Genomic DNA, 23,310 nt, shown 5'->3' on the forward strand with positions numbered 1-23,310 from the left:
TTTCATTTCATTTTATATGGATTTCTGCAAAGCCTTTGACAAGGTCCCACATGGGAAACATATTACAAAGACAAATGCACATGGGATACAGGGTAACTTGATACGGTGGATTCAAAATTGACTTGGCTGGAGGAGACCAAGGGTGATGACAGACGGCTGCTTTAGTGACTGGAAGCCAGTGTCCAGTGGTGTCCCACAGGGATCTGAGCTGGGTCCCCTATTGTTCATCATTTATATAAACAACATAGATGACGATGTGGGGGGTACGATCAGTAGGTTTACAGATGACACAAAGATTGGCCGGTTGGTTAACAGTGAGGTGGAGTGTCTTGGGTTGCAGGAAGATCCAGACGGGATGGTCAAGTTGGAAGAAAAAAGGAGATGGAATTGAACCCTGAAGTGTGAGGTGATACACTTTGGAAGTTGAAATTTGACTAGGAAGTATTCACTAATTGACCTGACAGTGGGAAGTTCCGAGGAACAAGGGAACATTGGCGTGCTGTCCATAGATTTCTGAAGGCAGAAGGGCAGGTTAATAGGGTGGTGAAAAGAGGCATATGGGACACTCACTTTTATTAATTGGGGCATAGATTACAAAAGCAGGGAGGTCATGTTGGAGTCGTGTAGAAGTTTGGTGAGACCACAGCTGGAGTACTGTGTACAATTCTGGTCACCAAATTATAGGAAGAATGTGGTTGTACTGGAAAGTGGAGCTGAGTCCACAAAAGATCAGCCATGATCTCATTGAATGGTGGAGCAGGCTCGAGGGGCCAGATGGCCTACTCCTAGTTCTTATGTACTGGAGGGGTGCAGAGGAGATTCACCAGGATGTTGCCTGGGATGGAACATTTTAAGTTGTGAACAGAGGTTGGATAGGCTTGGGTTGTTTTCGTTGGAGCAGAAAAGACTGAAGGGCAGCATGATTGCACAGTGGTTAGCACCGTTGCCACACAGCGCCAGAGACCTGGGTTCGACTGTCTGTGTGGAGTTTGCATGTTCTCCCTGTGTCTGCGTGGGTTTCCCTCGTGTGCTCCAGTTTCCTCCCACAGTCCGAAGATGTGCAGGTTAGATGGATTGGCCCTGCTAAATTGCCTCGAGGTGGGGAATTGGCCGAGATAAGGTGCTCTTTCAGAGGGCCGGTGCAGACACGATGGACTGAATGGCCTCCTTCTGCACTGTAGGGATTCTATGACCTGATCAAGGTGTACAAAATTATGAGTGGCATGGACAGGGTGGATCCAGGGTGGACAGCAGCTGTTCCCTTTAGTTCAAAGGTCAGCTACAAGGGGACAGAAGTTCAAGGTGAGGGGCAAGAGGCTTAGGGGGATTTGAGGAAAAACATTTTTACCCAGAGGGTGCTGACAGTTTGGAATTCACTGCCAATGAGGGTAGTAGAGGCGGGTTGCCTCACATCCTTTAAAAAGTATCTGGATGAATACTTGGCATGTTCTAACATTGAAGGACCAGGTGCTGGCAAATGGGATTGAGGAGGCAGGTCAGGTGTCTTTTATGCTTCGCTGCAGACACTGATGGGCTGAAGAGCCTCTTCTGCACTGTATTATTCTGTAAAGATCTGGATGAAGGTTTTGAACTTCAATCGCTTTAATTGATGGGGGGGGGGGGGGGGGGGACTGGAAAGGACTCTCGCTGGAAATCACATGAGAGAGGAAAAAAAACTTCAATCGTCAACCTGCTCAGTTGTGAAGGTAATGTCATTGGGGAACAAGCTGAGGAAGGAAGGCTATGTTTGCTGGCTCTCTCGGTCTTTCTGCCTTGTCTAAAATTGTGTGTGGCTCTCACCCTGCAGTCAGAGAACTCTCAGTGTGACTGGTCTGTATTTAAAACTGCAAAGCTGGGACCAGTTGGTGATAAATCCCAGATTTATCCACCTGGACCAGCTTTACACGGGAAACCCCAGGTCAACAGCCTGAAGACCCTGCAAACTTTATCCTTTGTTTTGTAACAGCCTCTGAAGAGAGACTTTATCTGTTTGTTGTTTGTTTGTCTATGTGTGTACTAGAGGAATTCTTCAGGAAGACATTGATAGTTTTACTTCTCAATTACAACCGTGCATTTATCAATGCTTGTAACTTGTTAAAAGTACTTTAATAATAAACAGTAGTCTATTGAAAGAAGCCTTGGTAAAGACCTTTTTGGGGAGATTGGAAGAGAAGTTGAACCGTTGGCCATTTTGGTGAGTAAATTGAAGCTTTAGGTGAATGGTACAACCTGGTTGTGGGGCGAGATACTACTCACACTCCTCCCATCCTGATCGGAACAATTTGAAGAGGAAAAGAGTAACTAAAGCTGGCATTTGTCCTCTCGAGAGTGAGTCTGGGGAATTGATAGTGGAAAACAACAAAATGGAGGTGGCTTTAAACAGGTATTTTGTGTCTATCTTCATGGTAGAAGCCTTAAAAAAATTCAGAAATGTAATTGAAAACCAAGAGGCGATAGAGAAGGATGAACATCGAACAATCACTGAGAAAAGTTCCAAGGAAACTATTGGACCCAAAGGCTGACAAGCCCCAGGGCCAGATGACTTGTATCCTAGGGTTTTAAAAATAGTGGTGGCACAGAGAGTAGATGCATTGGTTGTAATCTCCCAAAATTCCTCAGATTCTGGAAGGGTCCCAGTGATTGGAAAATAGAGAATGTAACACTTTTGTTCAGGAAAGAAGGGAGGAGAAAGCAGGAAACCATAGGCCAGTTAGCCTAACATGTGTGTCATAGAATCATAGAACATACAGTGCAGAAGGAGGCCATTCGGCCCATCGAGTCTGCACAGACCCACTTAAGGCCTCACTTTCTCCTTATCCCCCTAACCCAATAACCCCTCATAGAAATGTTACAGCACAGAAGGCCATTCAACCCATCTTGTCCGTGCCAGCCCGAGGACGCCCAGGTGCCCTTTCTAATCCCACCTTCCTGCACTCGGTCCATAGCCCTGTAGCTCAGAGCACTTAAGGTGCAGGGCCAGGTACTAACAGTTTAGGGTCTCTGCCTCCTCCACTAACTCGCGCAGCGAATTCCAGATTCCTACTAACTACCCTCTGCATAAAAAAAGTTCTTCCTCATGTTCCCTCTACACTTTCTGCTTCTTATCTTGAATCTATGTCCCCTGGTTCTAGAATTCTCCACCATGGGAAACAATTTTAACCTGTCCACTCTGTCTCTCCCGCCTCAATAAAGTCATCCATCAGCCTTCGTTGTTCCAAAGAAAATAACCCCAAACTATCCAATCTCACCCCGTAGCTACACTTTTCTAGGCCCAACAATATGTGTACTTGTACACCAAGATCTCTCACTTCATCCACCCCTCTTCGTATATTCACTTTTATTGTGTACTCCCTACAACTGTTTGACCTCTCTAAATGCATGACCTCACACATCTCTGTGTTAAATTCCATCTGCCACTTTATCACCCACTCCACCAATTCATCTATATCATTCTGGAGATTGTATCTATCCTCGACACAGTCCACCACTCGGCCAATCTTTGTGTCGACTGCACATTTCCCAATCGTGCATGTTCACGTCCAAATCGTTAATCTATAACACAAACAGTAAGAGTCCTAAAACCGAACCGTGTAGTACACCACTTGAAACAACTTTCTAATTGCAAGGGAAGCCATTGACCATTACCGTTTGTTTCTTGTTACTAAGCCAACTTTTTATCCAGTTTGCCACATTGCTCTATATCCCATGGGCTTTCACTTTCTTGACCAATCTGCCAATTGGGACTTTGTCAAACGCCTTGCTAAAATCCATGCACACCACATCCACTGCACTACCTTCATCTACCTTTCTTGTTTGTCACTTGCTCAAAGAATTCAATCAAATTTGTGAGGCAGGACATTCCTTTAACTAATCCATGCTGACTATCCTTGACTAGTCCATGCCTTTCTATGTGACAGTCAATCCTATCTCTCAGGATTGATTCTAGTAATTTGCCCACCACTACATAAGACTAACTGGCCTATAATTGTTTGACTTTGTGATAGGGAAAGTCTGAGAATCCATTATTAAGGAGGTTACAGTAGGATACTTAGAAAATCATAATGTGATCAGGCAGAGCCAACATGGCTTTGTGAAAGGGAAATTGTGTATAACTAATCTGTTAGAGTTTTTTCATGCAATAACATTCAAGGTGGATAAAGGGGAACCGGTAGATGTGGCGGACTTCAAATTCCAGAAAGCATTTGATAAGGTGTCACATCAAAGGTTACTGCACAAGATAAGATGACATGGAGCGGGGGGGGGGGGGGGGGCGTGGTAACATATTTACACGGATAAAGGATTTGTTAGCTAACAGGAAGCAGAGAGTAGGGATAAATAGATCCCTTTCTGATTGTCAAGCTGTAACTGGTGGAGTGACACCGGGATCAGTGCTGGTTCCTCAAATATTTACAATCTACATCAATGAGTTAGATGAAGAGATCAAATATATGAAAGTTAAATTGAGCAATGACACCGGGGTAGAGAGGAAAGATGTCAACAGGAAGTGGAGATTCTGCAAATGGATGGGGCCAGGTTCAGTGAGTGGGCAGAAATCTGTCAGATGGAGAATAACGGGAGTAAATGTGACCTTGTCTGTTTTGGCAGGAGGAATGGAAAAGCTGTATATTATTCAAATGGAGCGAGATTGCAGAACTCTGAGGTACAGAGGGATCTGGGTGTCCTGGTACAGGAATCACAAAAGCTTATTGTGCAGGCACAGCAGGTGATTGGGAAGGGAAATGGAATATGGACATTTATTGCAAAGGGAAAGGATTATAAAAGAGGGAAGTTTCACTGCAGCTGTACAGGGCCTTGGTGAGACCACATCTGGAATACTGTGTACAGATTCAGTCTCCGTATTTGGGAATAAAGATATAATTGCTTTAGAATCAGTTCAGAGAAGGTTCACTTGACCCATTCCTGGGATGAGGGGCTGATTGGATGAAGAGGTTGAACAGGTTGGGCCCAATCCCACTGGAGTTTGGAAGAATGGGAGGTGATCTTATTGAAACATGGAATATTCTGAGGGGACTGGACAAGGTGGATACCCAGAAGATGTTTCCTCTTGTGGGGGACAAGGGAACTCAGAGGCAGATTTTAAGAATAAGAGGTTTCCCGTTAAAGACAGAGATGATGATTTTTATTTTGTGCCTCAAGAGGGTGATGAGAGTGGAATTCTCTTCCTAGACAGCAGTGGATCATTGGCTCACTGAATCTACTCAGGGCTGAGTTCCACAGATTGTTGACAGACAAGTGAGTCCAGGTTTATGGGGGTGGGAGCAGACAGGAAGGTGGAGCCAAGACCACAGTCAGATCAGCCACGATCTTATTGAATGGTGCAGCAGGCTTGAGGGGCCGAATGGCCTACTCCTGCTCCGAAGTCCAATGTTCCCCTGTTGCTTTGCAAACTTCAAACTACCATCAGGTCACCCTTCAGTCTTCTCTATTCTAGGGAAAAGCCCCAGCTTTTCCTGAGGGTGAAATGTTCTCAGTTCTGGTATTATTCTTGTGAATCTTTGTTACACCTTATCCAGTGCCTCTATTTCCTTTTTCTGAATGGAAATCATAAATGTTGTCAGTGCTCCCAGTGTAATCTAACCCTGGTTCTCAACAACATAACCCTGCTTTTCAATTCTCTCCCTCCAGAATGGAACCCTATATATGGGCCCCACATCGCAGGAAAGATGTGAAGTTCTCAGAGAGATTGCAGGGGAGATTGACGAGAATGGCACCAGGGATGAAGGACTTCAGTGAGTTGGATAGACTACAGAGGATGAAATTTTCTCTTTAGATCAGAGCCATAAGGACAGAGAAGGAGGCCATTTGGCCCATCGAGTCAATGCCAAATTTCTGTAGAGCCAACCAGTCGGTCCCACTGCTCCATTCTCTCCCCCAGCCCCACAAAGTGAAATTGAGTGAGGGGCCGGAGTTTTCCTCCCGCTCGAGGTGTGGGCTGTAAAAATCCTGGGGGAACCCCAACTTCAGGTTTTCTTGCTAATTACTGAACATTAAATTAAATTCAATGACTGGCTGTGGATTTATTTTGAATTTGATTGTTACACTTCTCCTGTTTTTATTCCTGTTCTGATTACGCTCTGGGTAAGGATGGTTGACAGGTGACAGGATGGGAAATTGTGGTTTGGGTCTTCACTGACCAAATGTTTTATTGATCAGAAAGGTGTAAAAGGGACCAAACTGCAGCAGAAATCGAGCAGAGCTGAGAACAGACAACTTGCTGTGTGGGAACAGGGAGATAAACAGTTCCCAGAGGACAGAGAAAACAAGAGTGCCTGGAATCCTAGACAACACCTGGCTGTCAAGGCCACCATGTTTTCACTGCTTGGCATGGGAATGCTGACTCCCCGTACCGGGGACGGAGCGTGGGGAAGACAATTGTTTGAGAGTTTGACGTGGTTTGGGCGGGTACAGATGGTTCAATGACAGGCTTTGTAATTGGTCCGTTCAAATGTTAGCTCAGCAATGATTGGGTTAAATCAGTCTCCATAGACTTTGTGATGTAATAAAGTATAAGAAGGGATTCCCCGAGCACAGAGATTTGTTGAGGTTTTACATATTCCACTGACTGGGACCATGGCATCTGGGGCAGAACAGGGAGCATTTACCTGGAGATGGTGCTTCTACCCAGAGCATAATGGTAATGCTGCTGCACTTTGATACTACTGCTCAGACATTAGCATGTGTCAGCTCTTATTTCTACTGAATAACATCTAACCACGGTCACCAATAAGGGTTATCACTGTGAATCATTTCAGAGTTTGGGGAAGCGGGTGTTAAGGGTCTATACATACAAATTAGGAGCAGGAGCAGGCCATTCGGCCCCTCAAGCCTGCTCCACCATTCAATAAGATCAGGGCTGATCTGATTGTGGTCCCAACTCCACTTTCCTTCCTCCACCCTTTCACTCCCTCGTCAATCAAGAATTTATCAAACTCAGCCTTAAAACGTATTCGCTGCCCCTGCCCCTCCACTCTCTGGGGAAGAGAGATCACAGACCCAGGGCCCTCAGGAGAACAAATATCCTCATCAGCATCTTAAATGGGAAACCCCTTGGGCTGGATTCTCCGCCTTGCCAGCAGCGCACCCATGCTGGGGATTTCCTGGCGGCGTGGGGCTGCCCACAATGGGAAACCCCATTGACCGGCTGGTGAGACGGAGAATCCCACAGCCAGCGGGGCGCACTGCACCAGAAAACAGAATCACAGCCCCGGTTTTTAAACAGTCTCCCCGAGTTCTAGTCTCTGCCACAAGGAGAAACATCCTCCCAGCATTCTGTCAATTCCACTCAGGACCTCGTGTTTCAATAAGATCATCTCTCATTCTTCTCAACTCAATGGATACAGTCCCAACCTGTCAAACCTTTCCTCAGAGGATAACCCCCTCATTCCAGAATCCGGGGAGTCAACCTCCTCTGAACTGCTTCTAATGCAACTATCTCATTTCTGAAATAAGGAGACCCAAACTGTACACAGTGCTCTAAATATGGTCTCTCCAAGGCCCTGTACAACTGCAGCAAAACATCCCGACTTTTATATTCCAGTCCCCTTGCAATAAACAACAATATTCCATTGTGCTTCCCAATCGCTGGCTGTACCTGCAAACTAATTTACTGAGATTCCTGTATCAGGACACCCAGATCCCTCTGTACCTCAGAGTTCTGAAATCTTTCTCCATTTATATCTGCTGTTTTATTTAATCCTCCCTGCCAAAGTGGACAAATTCACATTTTTCCACGTTATGCTCCATCCGTAACATTTTTGTCCATTCACTTAACCTATTTGTTGTCCTTTGCAGATTCCTTAAGTCCACGTCACAAATTACTTTCTGGCCTATCTTTGTGTCATCAGCAAATTTCGCTGTCAAGGATGTCACGGTGGTGCAGTGGTTAGCACTGCTGTCTCACAGCTCTGAGGACCCGGGTTTGATCCAGGCCGGGTCACTGTCCTTGTGGAGTTTGCACATTATCCCCGTAATTGCGTGAGTCTCACCCACAGAACCCAAAAATGTGCAGGGTCGGTGAACTGGCCACACTAAACTGCCCCTTAAGTGGAAAAAAAAAAGAGAATTGGGTACTTTAACTTTATTTTTTTTTAAATTAGCCGCCATGCATTCGATTCCATCATCCAACTCATTATTATTAGAAACAGCATTGACTAAACATTACTTTTGTCGGAAACCTACACATTAAAGTATAAAATAGAACATTGCCCTTTACACAATCAAAAACCGCACTTCACAATTATATTTAATCTACCCCGGAAGTCGAAACTTAATCGTTTCAGAACCAGTGCAAAGTGATGATTCATTCCCCAGAGTTCCATTGTTTTCTCTGTCTGGCAGCCTTTAACCCCAGAACAATCTTTCACGGTGAATGATTGGCGAGATACCAGAAAACCGAGAGTAGGCATAAATCAGTCATTTTCTGGTTGGCAAGATGTAATGAGCGGTGTGTCACCGGGATCAGTGCTGGAGCCTCAACTTTTTATAATTTATATCAATGACTCGGATGACGGGACCAACGGTATTGTCATTAAGTTTGCTGATGATGCAGGCAAAAAGGAAAAGGAGGTGATGTCGCACTGATAATAAGGGATGGCATCAGTACATTAGTAAGGGAGGATCTCAGTCAGGAATCTGTTTGGGTGGAGCTAAGAAACAGCATGGGGCAGCAAACATTGGTAAGAGTTGTTTATAGACCACCAAACAGTAGTGGTAGTGATGGGGCATGGGATTAAACAGGAGATTAGAGAAGCTATGGTTAAAACAGTTATCATGGGTGACTTCAATCTGCATATAGACTGTGAGAACTTAATGAGCACTGATGCTGTGGAGGACATGTTTCTGGAGTGTGTAGGGACGGTTTTCTAGAACAGTAAATTGAGGAACCGACTAGAGAACCAGCTGTCTTAGATCCAGTATTAAGTAGCGATAAAGGGTTAATTAATAATAATCTTTATTGTCACAAGTAGGCTCACATTAACACTGCAATGAAGTTACTGTGAAAAGCCCTAGTCGCCACATTCCGTCGCCTGTTCGGGTACACAGAGGGAGAATTCAGAATGTCCAAATTACCTAACAGCACGTCTTTCGGGAATTGTGGGAGGAAACCGGAGCATCTGGAGTAAACCCACACAGACACGGGGAGAACGTGCAGACTCCACACAGACAGTGGCCCAAGCCGGGAATCGAACCTGGGACCCTGGCGCTGTGGAGCAACAGTGCTACCCATAGTGCTACCGTGCCGCCCATAATAATCTTGCTGTGAAAGAACTTTTTTGGATGAATGACCACACTATGACAGAATTTTACATTAAGTTTGAAAGTGAGGTATTTCAATCTGAAGCCAGGGTGTTAAATTTGAACAAAGGAAATGATGACGGTGTGAGGGACAAATTGGCTGAGGTGGATTGGGGAAAATACATTAAAGGTGTGACAGTACACAGGAAATGGAGAGACTTTATAGAATTATTACACAGTTTACATTCCTTCAAGGCACAAGAACCCCAAAAAGTCAGTCAACCGTGGCTAACAGAGGAAATTTTAAAAAGCATTAAAAGATTTAGAGTAACCAATTCATTTTTTCTAATTAAGGGGCAATTTATCATGGCCAATCCACCTACCCTGCTCATCTTTGGGTTGTGGGGGCGAAACCCACGCAAACACAGGGATAATGTGCAAACTCCACATAGACAGTGACCTGGGACGGGATCAAACCAGGGACCTCGGTGCCGTGAGGCAGCAGTGCTAACCACTGTGCCACCGTTATGCCCGCTAACGGTAGAGGAAGTTAAAGACAGTATAAGATATGGAAGAAAAGGTCAATAAAGTTACCAGAAATAATAAAGCTGAGGATTGGGAGGATTTTACAATTGTGCAAAGGAGGGCGAAGACACTCATAAAGAAAGGGAGAATAGAATATCAATGTAAACCCAAATAAACCCATAAAAATGGACTGTAAAAGCCTCTGTCGGTACATAAAAAGGAAACATTTGGTGAAGATAAACATGGATCTTTTATAGGTAGAGACAGGAGAATTTTATAATCGAGCATAGATCTTTTTAAATGTCATAAACAAGTGCAGAAAGTCATCGAGAAGACTAATGAAATGCTGGCCTTTATATTTAGAGGACTGGAGTATAAGGACGCAAACGTTATGCTGCAGCTTTACAAAACTCTAGTTAGACCCCACTTGGAGACTGTGAGCAGTTCTGGGCACTAAACCTGGAGGTGACCAGCTGTGTAGATGAGGGAAATGCATTTGACGGAGTCTATTTGGACTTCAGCAAGGCTTTTGATAAGGTCCCACATGGGAGACTGATAGCGAAGGTAAGAGCCCATGAAATCCAAGAAAATTTGGATCCAATATTGGCTGAGGGGCAGGAAGCAGAGGGTGATAGTTGAGGGGTATTTTACTGACTGGAAGCCTGTGTCCAGTGGGGTCTCACAGAGGTCAGTATTGGGGCCCTTGCTGTCTGTGGTTTATATAAATGACTTGGACATGAATGTAGGAGGGTTGATCAGTAAGTTTGCGGATGACATGAAAATTGGTGGGGTGGTAAATAGTGAGGAGGATAGCCTTTCAATACAGGGGGGATATAGACGGGTTGGTCAGATGGGCTGATCAGTGGTAAATGGAATTCAATCTGGATAAGTGTGAAGTGATGCACTTGGGCAGGTCAAACAAGGCAAGGGAATACATGATAAACAGACCCTAGGAAGGACCGAGGATCAGAGGGACTTGGTGTGCATGTACACCAGTCCCTTAAGGTGGCAGAGCAGGAGGATCCAGTGGTTAAGAAGGCATATGGCATACGTGTCTTTATTAGCTGAGGCATAGAGTTTAAGAGCAGGGAGGTTATGCTTGAACTGTATAAAACATTGGTTAGGCCACAGCGAGAGTATTGTGTGCAGTTCTGGAATCCACATTATAGGAGGGATGGGATAGCACTGGAAAGGGTGCAGAGGAGATTTACCAGGATGTTTCCTGGGTTGGAGAGTTTTAGTTATGACGAGAGATTGGATAGACTTGGATTGTTTTCCTTGGAGCAGCGGAGACTGAGGGGAACATGATTGAGACGTAAAAAATTGAGGGACATAAATAGAGTAGACAGGAAAAAACCTTTCCCTTTGGTGGAGGGATCAGTGACCAGGGGGCACAGATTTAAGGTAAGAGGCAGGAGGTTTAGAGGGAATGTTAAGAAAAGCTTTTTTACCCAGAGGGTGGTGGGAGTTTGGAACTCGCTGCCTGAAAGGCTGGTGGAAGCAGAAACCCTCATAACATTTAAGAAGCATTTAGATCGGCACTTGCGATGCCCAGGCTATAGGCCAAGTGCTAGAAAATGGGATTAGAATAGTTAAGTGGTTGTTTTGGACTGGCGCAGACTCGATGGGCCGAAAGGCCTTTATGTGCTGTATGACTCTATGACCGATGTGAAGTTGAGGTTACAATCAGATCAGCTTGTGTCTCTGATGGATAAACGAGTGATTCACTTCTCACACTGAGAGCAGGTGAACGGCTTCTCCCCATTGTGAACTCGCTGATGTTTCCGCAGGATGAATAAATGTCTGAATCCTTTCCCACACTGAGAGCAGGTAAACGGCCTCTCCCTAGTGTGAATCCGTTGGTGTCTCTGCAGGCTGGATAATTGAGTGAATCCCTTCTCACACTGACAGCAGGTGAACGGCTTCTCCCCATTGTGAACTTGCTGATGTCTCTGCAGGGTGGACGAACGACTGAATCCCTTCCCACACTGAAAGCAGGTGAAAGGCCTCTCCCCAGTGTCAACTCGCTGGTGTGACGTCAGGCTGGATAACGCACTGAATCTGTTCCCACATTGAGAGCAGGTGAATGGCTTCTCCCCATTGTGAAATCGCTGATGTGTGTGCAGGCTGTATAAATGTTTGAATCCCTTCCCACATTGAGAGCAGGTGAACGGTCTCTCCCCAGTATGAGCCGCTGGTGTCTCTGCAGGCTGAATAATTGAGTGAATCCCTTCCCACACTGAGAGCAGGTGAATGGCCTTGCCTCAGTATGAACTCGCTGGTGTCTGTGAAGGTTGGATAACTGAGTGAATCCCTTCTCACACTGAGAGCAGGTGAACGGCTTCTCCCCAGTGTGAATGCGTCGATGAGCTTCCAGCAAACATGGGGCTCTGTATCCCTTCCCACAATCCGAACATTTCCACGGTTTCTCCATGTTTTGGATCTCCTTGTGTCTCCACAGATTGGATAATTGAAGCCTTGACCACACACAAACACGTGTACGGTCTCTCCCCGCTGTGAATGGTGTGATGCTTTTTCAGGCTGTGTAACTGGTTAAAGCTCTTTCCACAGTCAGTGCTCTGGAACACTCTCACTCGGGTGTGTGCGTGTCCCGGTGCTTTTCCAGTCACACTGATGTTTAAAATCTTTTGAAGTCAACACAAGAGGCAAACATTTCTCCTTCTAGATTCAAAGGCTGATGATATTCAGGACCAAAGGAATCGAGTGACTCTGCCAGATTGAGACGAGACGTTCGAGATTTCTGTCTGTAATTCGTCCTCTTCTAATATCCTGCAGAAACAATTTACAAAAGACATCACTGTCAGTACAGGATAGAAATTCAGAACAGACAATTCTAGTTTCTATGGAACATTCTTTCCTCTCTCATTCCCCAAAAGCTGTAAATCTCTGTCCCCCACAGACCCAAAACATGGAGAAACCGTGGAAATGTTCGGATTGTGGGAAGGGATACAGTGCCCCATGTTTGCTGGAAGGTCATTGACTCATTCACACTGGGAAGAAGCCGTTCATCTGCTCTCAGTGTGTGAAGGGATTCACTCAATTATCCAGCCTGCTGAGACACCAGCGGATCCAATCCAATCCATATTTTCGCAGGGAATGAATGGGGCATCCATCACCCTATCAGAAGGAAAATGATTGTCTCCTTTCTCAAGGAGAAAGTCGACATAGCTTTATTCCAGGAAACTCATCTAGATTAAACTCAATTGGGGCGACACAGTGGCATGGTGGTTAGAACTGCTGCCTCACATCTCAAGGGTCCCAGGTTCAATTCTGGCCTTGGGTGACTGGCTGTGTGGAGTTTGCACATTCTCCCAGTGTCTGTGTGGGTTTCCTCTGGGATCTCCGGTTTCCTCCCACAGTCCAAAAATGTGCAGATTAGGTGGATTGGCCATGCTAAATTGCCCCTTAGTGTTCAAAAGGGGCTGTTTAGCATAGGGCTAAATCGCTGGCTTTGAAAGCAGACCAAGGCATGCCAGCAGCACGGTTCAATTCCCGTACCAGCCTCCCCGAACAGGCGCCGGAATGTGGCGACTAGGGGCTTTTCACAGTAACTTCATTTGAAGCCTACTTGTGACAATAAGCGATTTTCATTTCATTTCAAAAAGGTTTGGTAGGGTTACTGGGTGACTAGGATAGGCTGGTGCATGGGCTTAAGGAAGTGCTCTTTCAAAGGCAGGTGCAGACATGATGGGCCGAATGGCCTCCTTCTGCAATGTAGGGATTCTATGATGAGGAATACTTTAAATTGAGGCAGGATTTGGTGAGGCAGGTTTTTTTCGCCTCTTTTTCATCAAGTAGCAGGGGTGTGGCAATCTTTATTAATAAAAATAACCCTTTTAAGGTTGAAACCTGCACCAAGGACAAAGCAGATAGATATGTGATCATTAGAGGTTCGGTGCATGGAGATGTTGGTTCAATAATGAATGTTTATGGATCCCCGAATTACTCCCGGAGTTAATTACAAAGGCTTTAGTGGATTTCGCAGAGTTAGCTTCAACTAACATTTTTGTGGTTGGCGACTTCAACTGCCACTTATATCCTCTGGTAGATAAGCTCCCGGTTACCAAGAACCCCCCACGCTTCAAGCTAGGGCGTAGCCTTGGCTTGTGAGGAGGTGGGTTATGTGGATGTTTGGAGAACTTTGCACCTGAGGGGCAGAGATTTTATGTTCTTTCCAGCTCCACATCAATGTCATACTTGAATCAACAACTTTTTTGTGCCGGAGACGATCCTACACCTGGTGTCCTCCTGCAACACAGGAAACATTATAATTTTGGACCAATCCACCTCACCCCTCCATTTTTCTGGAGCTTCTGCTCGAGGGCTCACCCCCAGGTCGAGAAAGTGGAGGTTTGATGCCTTCCTGATAAGAGGACTTCATTTACTACACATTCTACGGAAGGGTTTGAGTTCTTCCGTTAACTCAGCCCCTGGAATATCCCCCTCCAGACGTGTAAAGCTCATGGCGGGGGGGAATGAATATTTCTTACACTGCAAATAAGAGGTGCAGGTGTTGGAGAACCAGCGCCGTCTGGAGGTTTGTTTGGCGAAGGCCGAGGAGAATTATAAGGAGGCCCGAGTAAGCTATTGCTGAAGGAGGTTAACGCAGCAAGACTCCCTATTTACTCAGCAGGTTGAGAAAAGTTGAAAGTTTGCGAGGCATAAGTTGTACGAGTTTGGGAGTAACCTGAGCAAATACAAAGGCCGACTTTGGAGCGATTTTCTCTGTGCGGCTTGGCAAAGGGAAAAGGGTCACGAAGACGGAGGAAATAAACAGGAATTTTGGGAATTCTATGCAGGGTAATACAAGTCTGAGCAGTCTGGTGATGTGTTGGAGGTGTGGAGCATTATTTCTCTTCCTTGAATCTCCCGGAGGCCTCAGAAAGCCAGCGTGAGGCGCTTAATGCTACTCTTTCTAGGGAAGCGATGTCAAAGACCATGAAGGAGCTTCAGCCAGGTAAAGTGCTGGAACCACATGGCTGTGGGTGTGGGGTTTACAGGAGATTTGAGGTTTACTGTTGGAACTATTTGTGGGTATGTATTATCACTTTGACTCAAGTATGCTGCCATCGACTCTTTGTGAGGCTGTTTGATTCTGAAGCGAACAAGGATCTAGGGAGTGTGTCTCTTATCAGCCAATCTATCCTTTGAATGTTGACTTGAAACTGCTATCTAAAGTTTTGGTGAGAAAGCTGGAGGGCATCCTTCCAACAATCAATTTATTTTTTAAATTTAGAGTACCCAATTCATTTTTTCTAATTTAGGGACAATTTAGCTTGGCCAATCCACCTCCCCTGCATATCTTTGGGTTGTGGGGGTGAAACCCACAAACACGGGGAGAATGTGCAAACCCTACACGGACAGTGACCCAGAGCCGCGATGAAACCTGGGACCTCGGCGCCGTGAGGCAGCAGTGCTAACCACTGCACCACCGTGCTGCCCTCCTTCCGACAATCATGAGGGAGGACCAGTCTGACCTCGCTCTGCATCACTAACCAGCTGAGCTAAATTGGCTCCTAATTATATTACAAGCTGGGCAGCGGCAGGGTTCATGAATGTCGTATTTGGGCTTCTGAGAAGATCTCGACAAATAAATGTGTCAAGCTGAGGGAGCAAAGGATGTCAATGTCTTTAATGGAGAGAGAGACCTGGGCCAAGCTTTGCAGAATCTGCACCCTCCCTGGATTCACTTCCTTTCCCTTCAGTTGCTGCAAGTGACCAATTGAAGGTGAGAATGAGAAAAGAAATGGAAAGGGGGAGAAAAGAAAGTGTTTTACTCACAGATGTTGGAGACGGGAGGAGGTTTGCGTCCTTGTGAAGTTCAATCGAGCAGTCACACAAAGCACGAGCTGATTAGCTGGAGGACCAGAGTCCTTCTGGTCCTCCAATTCTTGCCATTGGTCAATACCTCAGGTAAAAGGTCAGAAGGCGGGCTACCCATTGCACATGCGCAGCCTCCCCTCTCCCTTGGACATGCGCAGGGGGAGATCACCGATTGGCTTCTCGCTCTGGCCGTCAGCCGGTTGCCTGGAAACCTTGTCTCGAGGAGGTTCTGTTGTCGGTTTATTTTCCCCCTTGTTCAAGGGGCGGGCGAAACAACGGGTGGGGGCGGGGAGCGCCGGGCCTGCGCACTGGAACCCGGTGACGACTGCGCGGAAGAGTAATTCCTATTGGCTGATTCGGGCAGTGCCCCATTGTGATGTCACGGCGGAAGTGAAGGGAAAAACTGTTGTCTCCAACATCTGTGAGTAAAACACTTTTTTTCCCCCCCCTTTCCATTTCTCATTCTGACCTTCAATTGGTGACTTGCAGCAACTGAAGGGAAAGGAAGTGAATACAGGGAGGGTGCAGACTCTGCAAAGCTTGGCCCAGGTCTCTCTCTCTCTCAAAGACATTGACATCCTTTGCTCCCTCAGCTTGACACATTATTTGTCTGGCTAAAAGGATGGTCTCTCGCCACCGGGGGTAGCAGCGCGGTTGGGTGACCTGCACGGCTTCCTGCGGTTAGAGAAGATAAAGTATGAGTTAAGGGTGCAGCAGGGGGGTTTGCGAAAAGGTGGGGGATGTTTGTGACCATGTTTGAGGAGCTGTTTGTCGGGGGGGGGGGTGAAAAAGGAGAAAAATCTGTACAAACTGTATAGTTGATTGTTGGCAAGAATGTTTCCCGGGGTGTTCATTTGCTGTAACCTACTTTGTTACAAGTTTGACTAAAATGTGTTTTTAAAAATAAATAAATAAATAAAAGGATGGTCTCTTTCCTGATGTTCACAATTAAAGGAAGAGAAAATGCTGGAAAATCTCAGCAGGTCTGGCAGCATCTGGAGGGAGAGAAAAAGCTGATGTTTAGAGTCTGATCACTCTTTGACAAACCTTTTGTGACAAAGAGTCATCGGACTCGAAACGTCAGCTCTTTTCTCTCCCTACCGATGCTGCCAGACCTGCTGAGATTTTCCAACATTTTCTCATTCGTTTCCGATTCCAGCACCCGCAGTAATTTTCTTTTATCACAATTAAAGGGCTGGTTTCTCCAAGAGATGGCTGACATTTAATGGGACAGTAAATTAATATCGGCTAGGGATATGTCTAGTATTTTTAAATTAGATATATTATTTATGGTCTGTAATAAAGTACATTTACTATTATTTCTGGTTGTGTAATATTGTACTGTCACTACTTATATATTTCCAGTCATCTCTTCACTCAAAAAGCTATTAGTCTATGGAATTGTCTTCCATAGGGATCAGTGGAGTCTGTGGGTCACTGAATATATTAAAGGATGAGTTGGACAGATTTTTAATATTTCTTTTGCCATGTTTTTTTACCATTTTTTAAATAATGAATGCAACAGAATAACAGAAATATTGATGGAAATGGGTACAGTGTAGAACAACTGATACTGCCAGCATATGTACAAGCAACACATTGCAGAATTAATTCATAGCCGGATATTTGAGCGACCAGAGTCTCTAGATGAAATGCCAGATCAGTTATTAGGTTAACATAGTGAGTGGGGAAAGAGGGTAAGGTTATATGAAAACAGAAGAATAACAATGCAGGGCGCATACCCCAAAATATTACAAAACAGACTAACAGCATAGTCAAATTAAAATAACATAGATGACACAGAATCTCTATAGTGCAGAATGAGGCCATTCACTTCTTCAAGTCTGCACTGACCCTCAGAAGAAGCACTCACAGAGGCAGACTCCTCATCCTATTCACATAATCCGGTGCATTGATCATGGTCAACCCACCTAACCTAGCATCATTTGTGCGGAGGGGCAAGAATTCAAAAATCCCTAAAATAGTCCTACAATGGAGAAGAAACATGGGAGACCTGGCCCTCCCGAACTTGCAATACTATCACTGGTCAGCCACGGCCGAATGAGTGAGGAGATGGGTAAAGGACCCAGACATGGAATGGTTGATGATGGACAAGTCCTCATGTACAGGAATGACCTCCGGGCCCTCGCCACAGCAACACTCCCATCCCTGCCAGCACCAGTCCAGTGGTGGTAGCTACCCTGAGAACCTGGAACCAGATGTGGCAGCATTTCAGTCTGACCGATGTGTCCATCATGGCCCCCATCTGCAGCAACCATCGGTTTGTACCAACCATTCTCAACACCACCTTCAAGAGGTAGAGACGGGACGGGGGAACACTGATGGTGAGGGACTTTTACACGGGAAATAGACTAGCGACCTTAGAGGAGCTGACGGAGAGACTGGACCTACCAAACAGGGATGAGCTCCAGGTCAAAGTCATTCTCTGCAAGGAGCCACCAGCATACCCAGGAACCTGAGAAACACAATGCAAGAGGAGTTACTGGACGCAGACAGTCTGGAAACTGGGGATCTGTACAGACGACTCTTAATAAGGAAGCGCTCCTTACTTAATGAAACCCAGGAAAAATGGGAGGAAGAGCGAGGGACGGAAATAGGGTGGGGACTCTGGAGCGAACTACTGAACGGGACCAACTCCGCCTTCTCCTACGCAAGGCTAAGCTTCATGCAGCTGAATGTTGTGCACAGCACATACCTGACAAGAACCCAAATGAGCAGGTTCTTCCCGGAGATGGAGGACAAATGTGAATGGTGCCAGCGGGTCCTGGCAAACCGTGCCCACATGTTCTGGGTATGCCCCAGACTTGTTGAATTCTGGACAGCCTATTTAGAGGCAATGTCCATGGTTATGAGGGTGGAGCCGTGCCCACAAATGGCAGTCTTCGGGGTATCAGACCAGCCAGAACTATTCATGGGGAAGAGGCTGGACGCCCTTGCCTTTGCTTCTCTAATCGGCCGCTGGAGAATCCTGCTCGGCTGGTGATCAGCAGCACCACCCACAGCTGCAGACTGGCTGGCAGACCTATCGGAATTTCTCCACCTGGAGAAGATCAAGTTCACCGTCCAAGGGTCAGAGGATGGTTCATAGATTATCATAGAATTTACAGTGCAGAAGGAGGCCATTTGGCCCATCGAGTCTGCACCGGCTCTTGGAAAGAGCACCCTACCCAGGTTCAGCACCCCCACCCAACACTAAGGGCAATTTTGGACACTAAGGGCAATTTATCATGACCAATCCACCTAACCCGCACATCTTTGGACTGTGGGAGGAAACCGGAGCACCCGGAGGAAACCCACGCACACACGGGGAGGATGTGCAGACTCCGCACAGACAGTGACCCAAGCCGGAATCGAACCTGGGACCCTGGAGCTGTGAAGCAATTGTGCTATCCACAATGCTACCATGCTACCGTGTTCCCACAAAGTGTGGAGGCCATTCACCAACTTGTTCCAGGACATGTTTGAAGCCAGCAGCCAATGGAACACTGGGGAGGGAGCTGGGCGTACAGGAGCCAACGGGATCACAGGGAGCAGGCAGGAAAAGAGGGGGGCTACTGGGAAAAGGAGGGAGAGGCCAGAAATCAACTGACACAGAGAGCAGAGTACAAAAACATAAGAAGAGGAACCCCCAAGGGATGGTTTAAAACAGGACGGGGAGTGCATGGGGCGGAAGGGGGGAGGCCCATCAACAAAATGGGGGGGGGAAGGGAGGGCACCGTCCACTTGTAAATAACAGATAACTCCCATTGTACAGTGAAGGGCCCAGGAAAGGACCCAGAAACGACGAGTGAAGGGGGCGGAGGGGAGGGACGGGAGATGGGGGGACCGGCACAAAGGAAATTGACATGCACATTGTAATCGGCAGAGTTACCCTGACTGCTTGGATAGTGTATAATAAGCATTGCCACAACCCTGCGACTCAATGGAAAGGAGGTGAAAAAATCTGCCCCAACTAATCCCGCGTCAATTTAAAGTGTTTCTCATAATCCAGATGAGTTTCCTGTACTAAACCTATGTTGACTTTCTCCTTAAGAAAGGAGAGGATCTTTTTTCCTTCTGATAGGGTGATGGATGCCCCGTACATTCCCTGAGAAAATTTGCAGATTAACTGCCGCCATTAGTTAGGCGACAGAGAGACAGGAACAGATTTTCACACCACAATCGGGCATGCACCATTACCCCCTCCTCCAACTCACTTTACACCAGAGGCACCAAAGTTTCCCCAAACTGCTCCATTCACAGATAAAAGCCCCGTCTGTACCAGAGTAGGATAAAGTCAACAACACATAAACCCTCCCTAAAGAACAAAAATACAAAAGAATCACCACCACAATAGATCCAAGGGGACATTCCTCAATAAGATCGAGGACCCGGAGGGTTAACCCCACGGCCAGACTGCCGTTACCCTCAGGATACCTTCTCCAAAATGAGGGGAAGAAAAGTAACTTTTGTAAATTGTTTTTACAGGATATTAGAAGAGGAGGAATTACAGACAGAAATCTCAAACATCACGTCTCGATCTGACTGAGTCTCTCAATTCCTTGTAACTGAATATCACCGGACTTTGAATTTAGAAGGAGAAATGTTTGTCGTTTCTGTCGGCTTCAAAACATCAGTGTGACTGGAAAAGCCCCGAGCCACACACACCCGGGTGAGAGTGTTCCAGAGCACTGACTGTGGAAAGAGTTTGAACCAGTTGCACAGATTGAAAAAAAAAAATCTCACCATTCACATTGGGGAAAGACCGTACACGTGTTCTGTGTGGACCAGGCTTCAACTGATCGACAAACCTGGAGAGACACGAGGACACGCCCACCCTGGAGAAACGGTGGAAATGTGGGGACTGTGGGAAGGGATTCAGGGCTCCATCTGCACTGGAAGCTCATCGGCACATTCACACCGGGGAGAGGCCGTTCATCTGCTCGGTGTGTGGGAAGGGATTCGGTGATTCATCCAACCTGCGGATACATCAGCGGGTTCACACTGGGGAGAAGCCGTTCATCTGCTCTCAATGTGAGAAGGGATTCACTCAGTTAGCTAACCTGCAGTCACACCAGCGAGTTCACACTGGGGAGAGGCCGTTCACCTGCCCTGTGTGTGGGAAGGGATTCGGTCATTCATCTAACCTGCGGATACATCAGCGAGTTCACACTGGGGAGAAGCCGTTCACCTGCTCTCAATGTGAGAAGGGATTCGCTCAATCATCCGACCTGCGGATACATCAGCGAATTCACACTGGGGAGAGGCCGTTCACCTGCTCTCAATGTGAGAAGGAATTCATTCAATCATCCGACCTGCAGAAACACCAGCGAATTCACACTGGGGAGAGGCCGTTCACCTGCTCTCAGTGTGAGAAGGGATTCAGTCAGTTATCCGCCCTGCAATCACACCAGCGAGTTCACACTGGGGAGAGGCCGTTCATTTGCTCTGTGTGTGGGAAGGGATTTGGTGATTCATCCAACCTGCGGATACACCAGCGAGTTCACACTGGGGAGAAGCCGTTCACCTGCTCTGTGTGTGAGAAGGGATTCACTCAATTATGCATCCTGCGGATACATCAGCGGATTCACACTGGGGAGAGGCCGTTCACCTGCTCTCAGTGTGAGAAGGGATTCACTCAATCATCCGACCTGCAGAAACACCAGCGAGTTCACACTGGGGAGAAGCCATTCTCCTGCTCTCAGTGTGAGAAGGGATTCACTCAATCATCCAGCCTGCTGACACACCAGCGAGTTCACACTGGGGAGAGGCCGTTCACCTGCTCTCAGTGTGAGAAGGGATTCACTACTTCATCGAGCCTGCTGACACACCAGCGAGTTCACACTGGGGAGAGGCCGTTCAGCTGCTCTCAGTGTGGGAAGGGATTCACTCGGTTATCCCACCTGCAAACACACCTGCGAGTTCACACAGGGGGGAAGGTATTAACCTGCTCTTAGTGAGAGAAGGGATTCAGATATCCAAACACCCTGCAGGAACACTAGTGAGTTCACACCTGGAAGAGGCCATTCACCTGCTCTGAGCAGGGGAGACATTTAATGAACCGTCCCAACTATGAAGACACTAGTGAGTTAATTCTGGGGCGACACCATTCATCTCTCAATGTGGGGAGGGGTTTTGTGATTCATCTCACCTGTTGTGACTCCAACAAGTTCACAAATTCCAGATGTTGGCTCCGTTGTTATTGTTTCTGCCCTCACTGACATCCAGGACTGCATTTTGTTCATTCTGACATCTGGTGAATGGTGATGATTGGAGGGTTTCTTTCTGCTGGACTGGCCGGTCTAACACCTCTGCCTCCGGTGGGCTGACCATTTTTGAGCCTCGTTGCGATAACCTGGTTCCAAGTTTGACGAGGAGCACAGAATGAAAAGGTGTTTGCACGTTGGAAGATATTTAGTTCCCAAAGCAGCCACGTTGCCATGAAGATGGGCTATGGTGGTTACAGGGTTCTTTTGCCTAATTTATCTGGGTGTTTCTCGCAGAAGGAAACTGTCATGGTCTGAGGAGCAAGTTGTCTGTGGTAGGTTGGGAAATTACAATAAATATATCACTGAAAGTGGCAACGCAGGTGGATAAGGAGCTAAGAAGGCAGACGGCATGCTTGTCTTCATTGGTCGGGGCATTGAGTATAAAAATTGGCAAGTCATGCTGCAGCTGTACAGAACCTTAGTTAGGCCACACGTGGAATATTGCCTACAATTCTGGTCACCACATTACCAAAAGGATGTGGAGGCTTTGGAGAGAGTACAGACGAGGTTTACCAGGATGTTTCCTGGCCTGGAGGGTATTAGCTGTCAGGAGCGGTTGGATAAACTTGAATTGTATTCATGAGAGCGACGGAGTTGAGGGACGACCTGATAAAAGAGTGGACAGTCAGAAGCTTTTTCCCAGGTTGGAAAAGTCAATTACCAGGTGACATAGGTTTAAGGTGCGAGGGGCAAAGTTCAGAGGAGATGTGCGAGGGAAGTTTTTTTACACAGAGGGTGGTGAGTGCCTGGAACTCGCTGCCAGAGGAGGTGGTGGAAGCAGGTACGATAGTGACGTTTAAGAGGCATCTTGACAAATACATGATTCGGATGGGAATACAGACCCTGGAAGCACAGAAGGTTTTAGTTTATTTATTTATTTTTAAAAATGTTTTTATTCTCCATTTTCACATTTTCCTTCAAAGTTTACACCCCACCCACTAACAAACAGTAAACGGTAACAAATATAAAATCAATCCCCTTAACAATACCAACAATCCCTTCCTCCCACCACCCCAAACAACAGCCCGCCTGTCAATATATGCATCCAATAAAACAAACCCTCCCACGGTGGCAACAAAAAACAAAGGAGGAAAAGAAAAAGGAGTCCAGGACCGCCCAGGATCACCATTAACCTATAGAGTCCACTCCCACTCCCCCTCCCCACCCCCCCCCCCCCCACCCCTACACTCAACGCCATCCAACCTCTGAAAGAGTACCGTACATGATACCCAAGAGTTGTAAACACCTCCCAGTCTCCAACTCCTCCCATCCACTGCCTCCTGTAAAACTCCTCCCCCCAACCTCGGTTCCTTCCCCCCCAACTTTCCACCGCGGCTAGACCACTCGGACCCTGTTCTGCCAGGCTCCGATGGCCGCAGCCCCTCCCCCCACCTCACTCCCGTTCACTGGCCAGCTT

General features: G+C 46.7%; 1 protein-coding gene and 1 long non-coding RNA gene across 2 annotated transcripts in view; one reads left to right on the forward strand and one right to left on the reverse strand.

Annotated features, from left to right (window-relative positions):
- The window catches only part of LOC140418051 (uncharacterized), an 80,364-nt gene that overhangs the window by 50,461 nt on the left and 6,593 nt on the right, over window positions 1-23,310 (forward strand). Inside the window, exon 3 of the mRNA XM_072501478.1 lies at window positions 20,427-22,016. Coding sequence (XP_072357579.1) covers window positions 20,427-21,581 — 1,155 coding nt within the window. The 3' untranslated portion in view covers window positions 21,582-22,016. The remainder of the gene's footprint in view (window positions 1-20,426; window positions 22,017-23,310) is intronic.
- LOC140420717 (uncharacterized) lies at window positions 8,084-15,783 on the reverse strand. Its single transcript, XR_011946530.1, has 2 exons — window positions 15,583-15,783; window positions 8,084-12,570 (listed from the first exon to the last, which is right to left on the reverse strand). It is a non-coding gene; the product is annotated as an uncharacterized lncRNA (long non-coding RNA).

The sequence above is a fragment of the Scyliorhinus torazame genome, chromosome 5, assembly GCF_047496885.1.
Source record: "Scyliorhinus torazame isolate Kashiwa2021f chromosome 5, sScyTor2.1, whole genome shotgun sequence".
Classification (NCBI taxonomy): domain Eukaryota; kingdom Metazoa; phylum Chordata; class Chondrichthyes; order Carcharhiniformes; family Scyliorhinidae; genus Scyliorhinus; species Scyliorhinus torazame.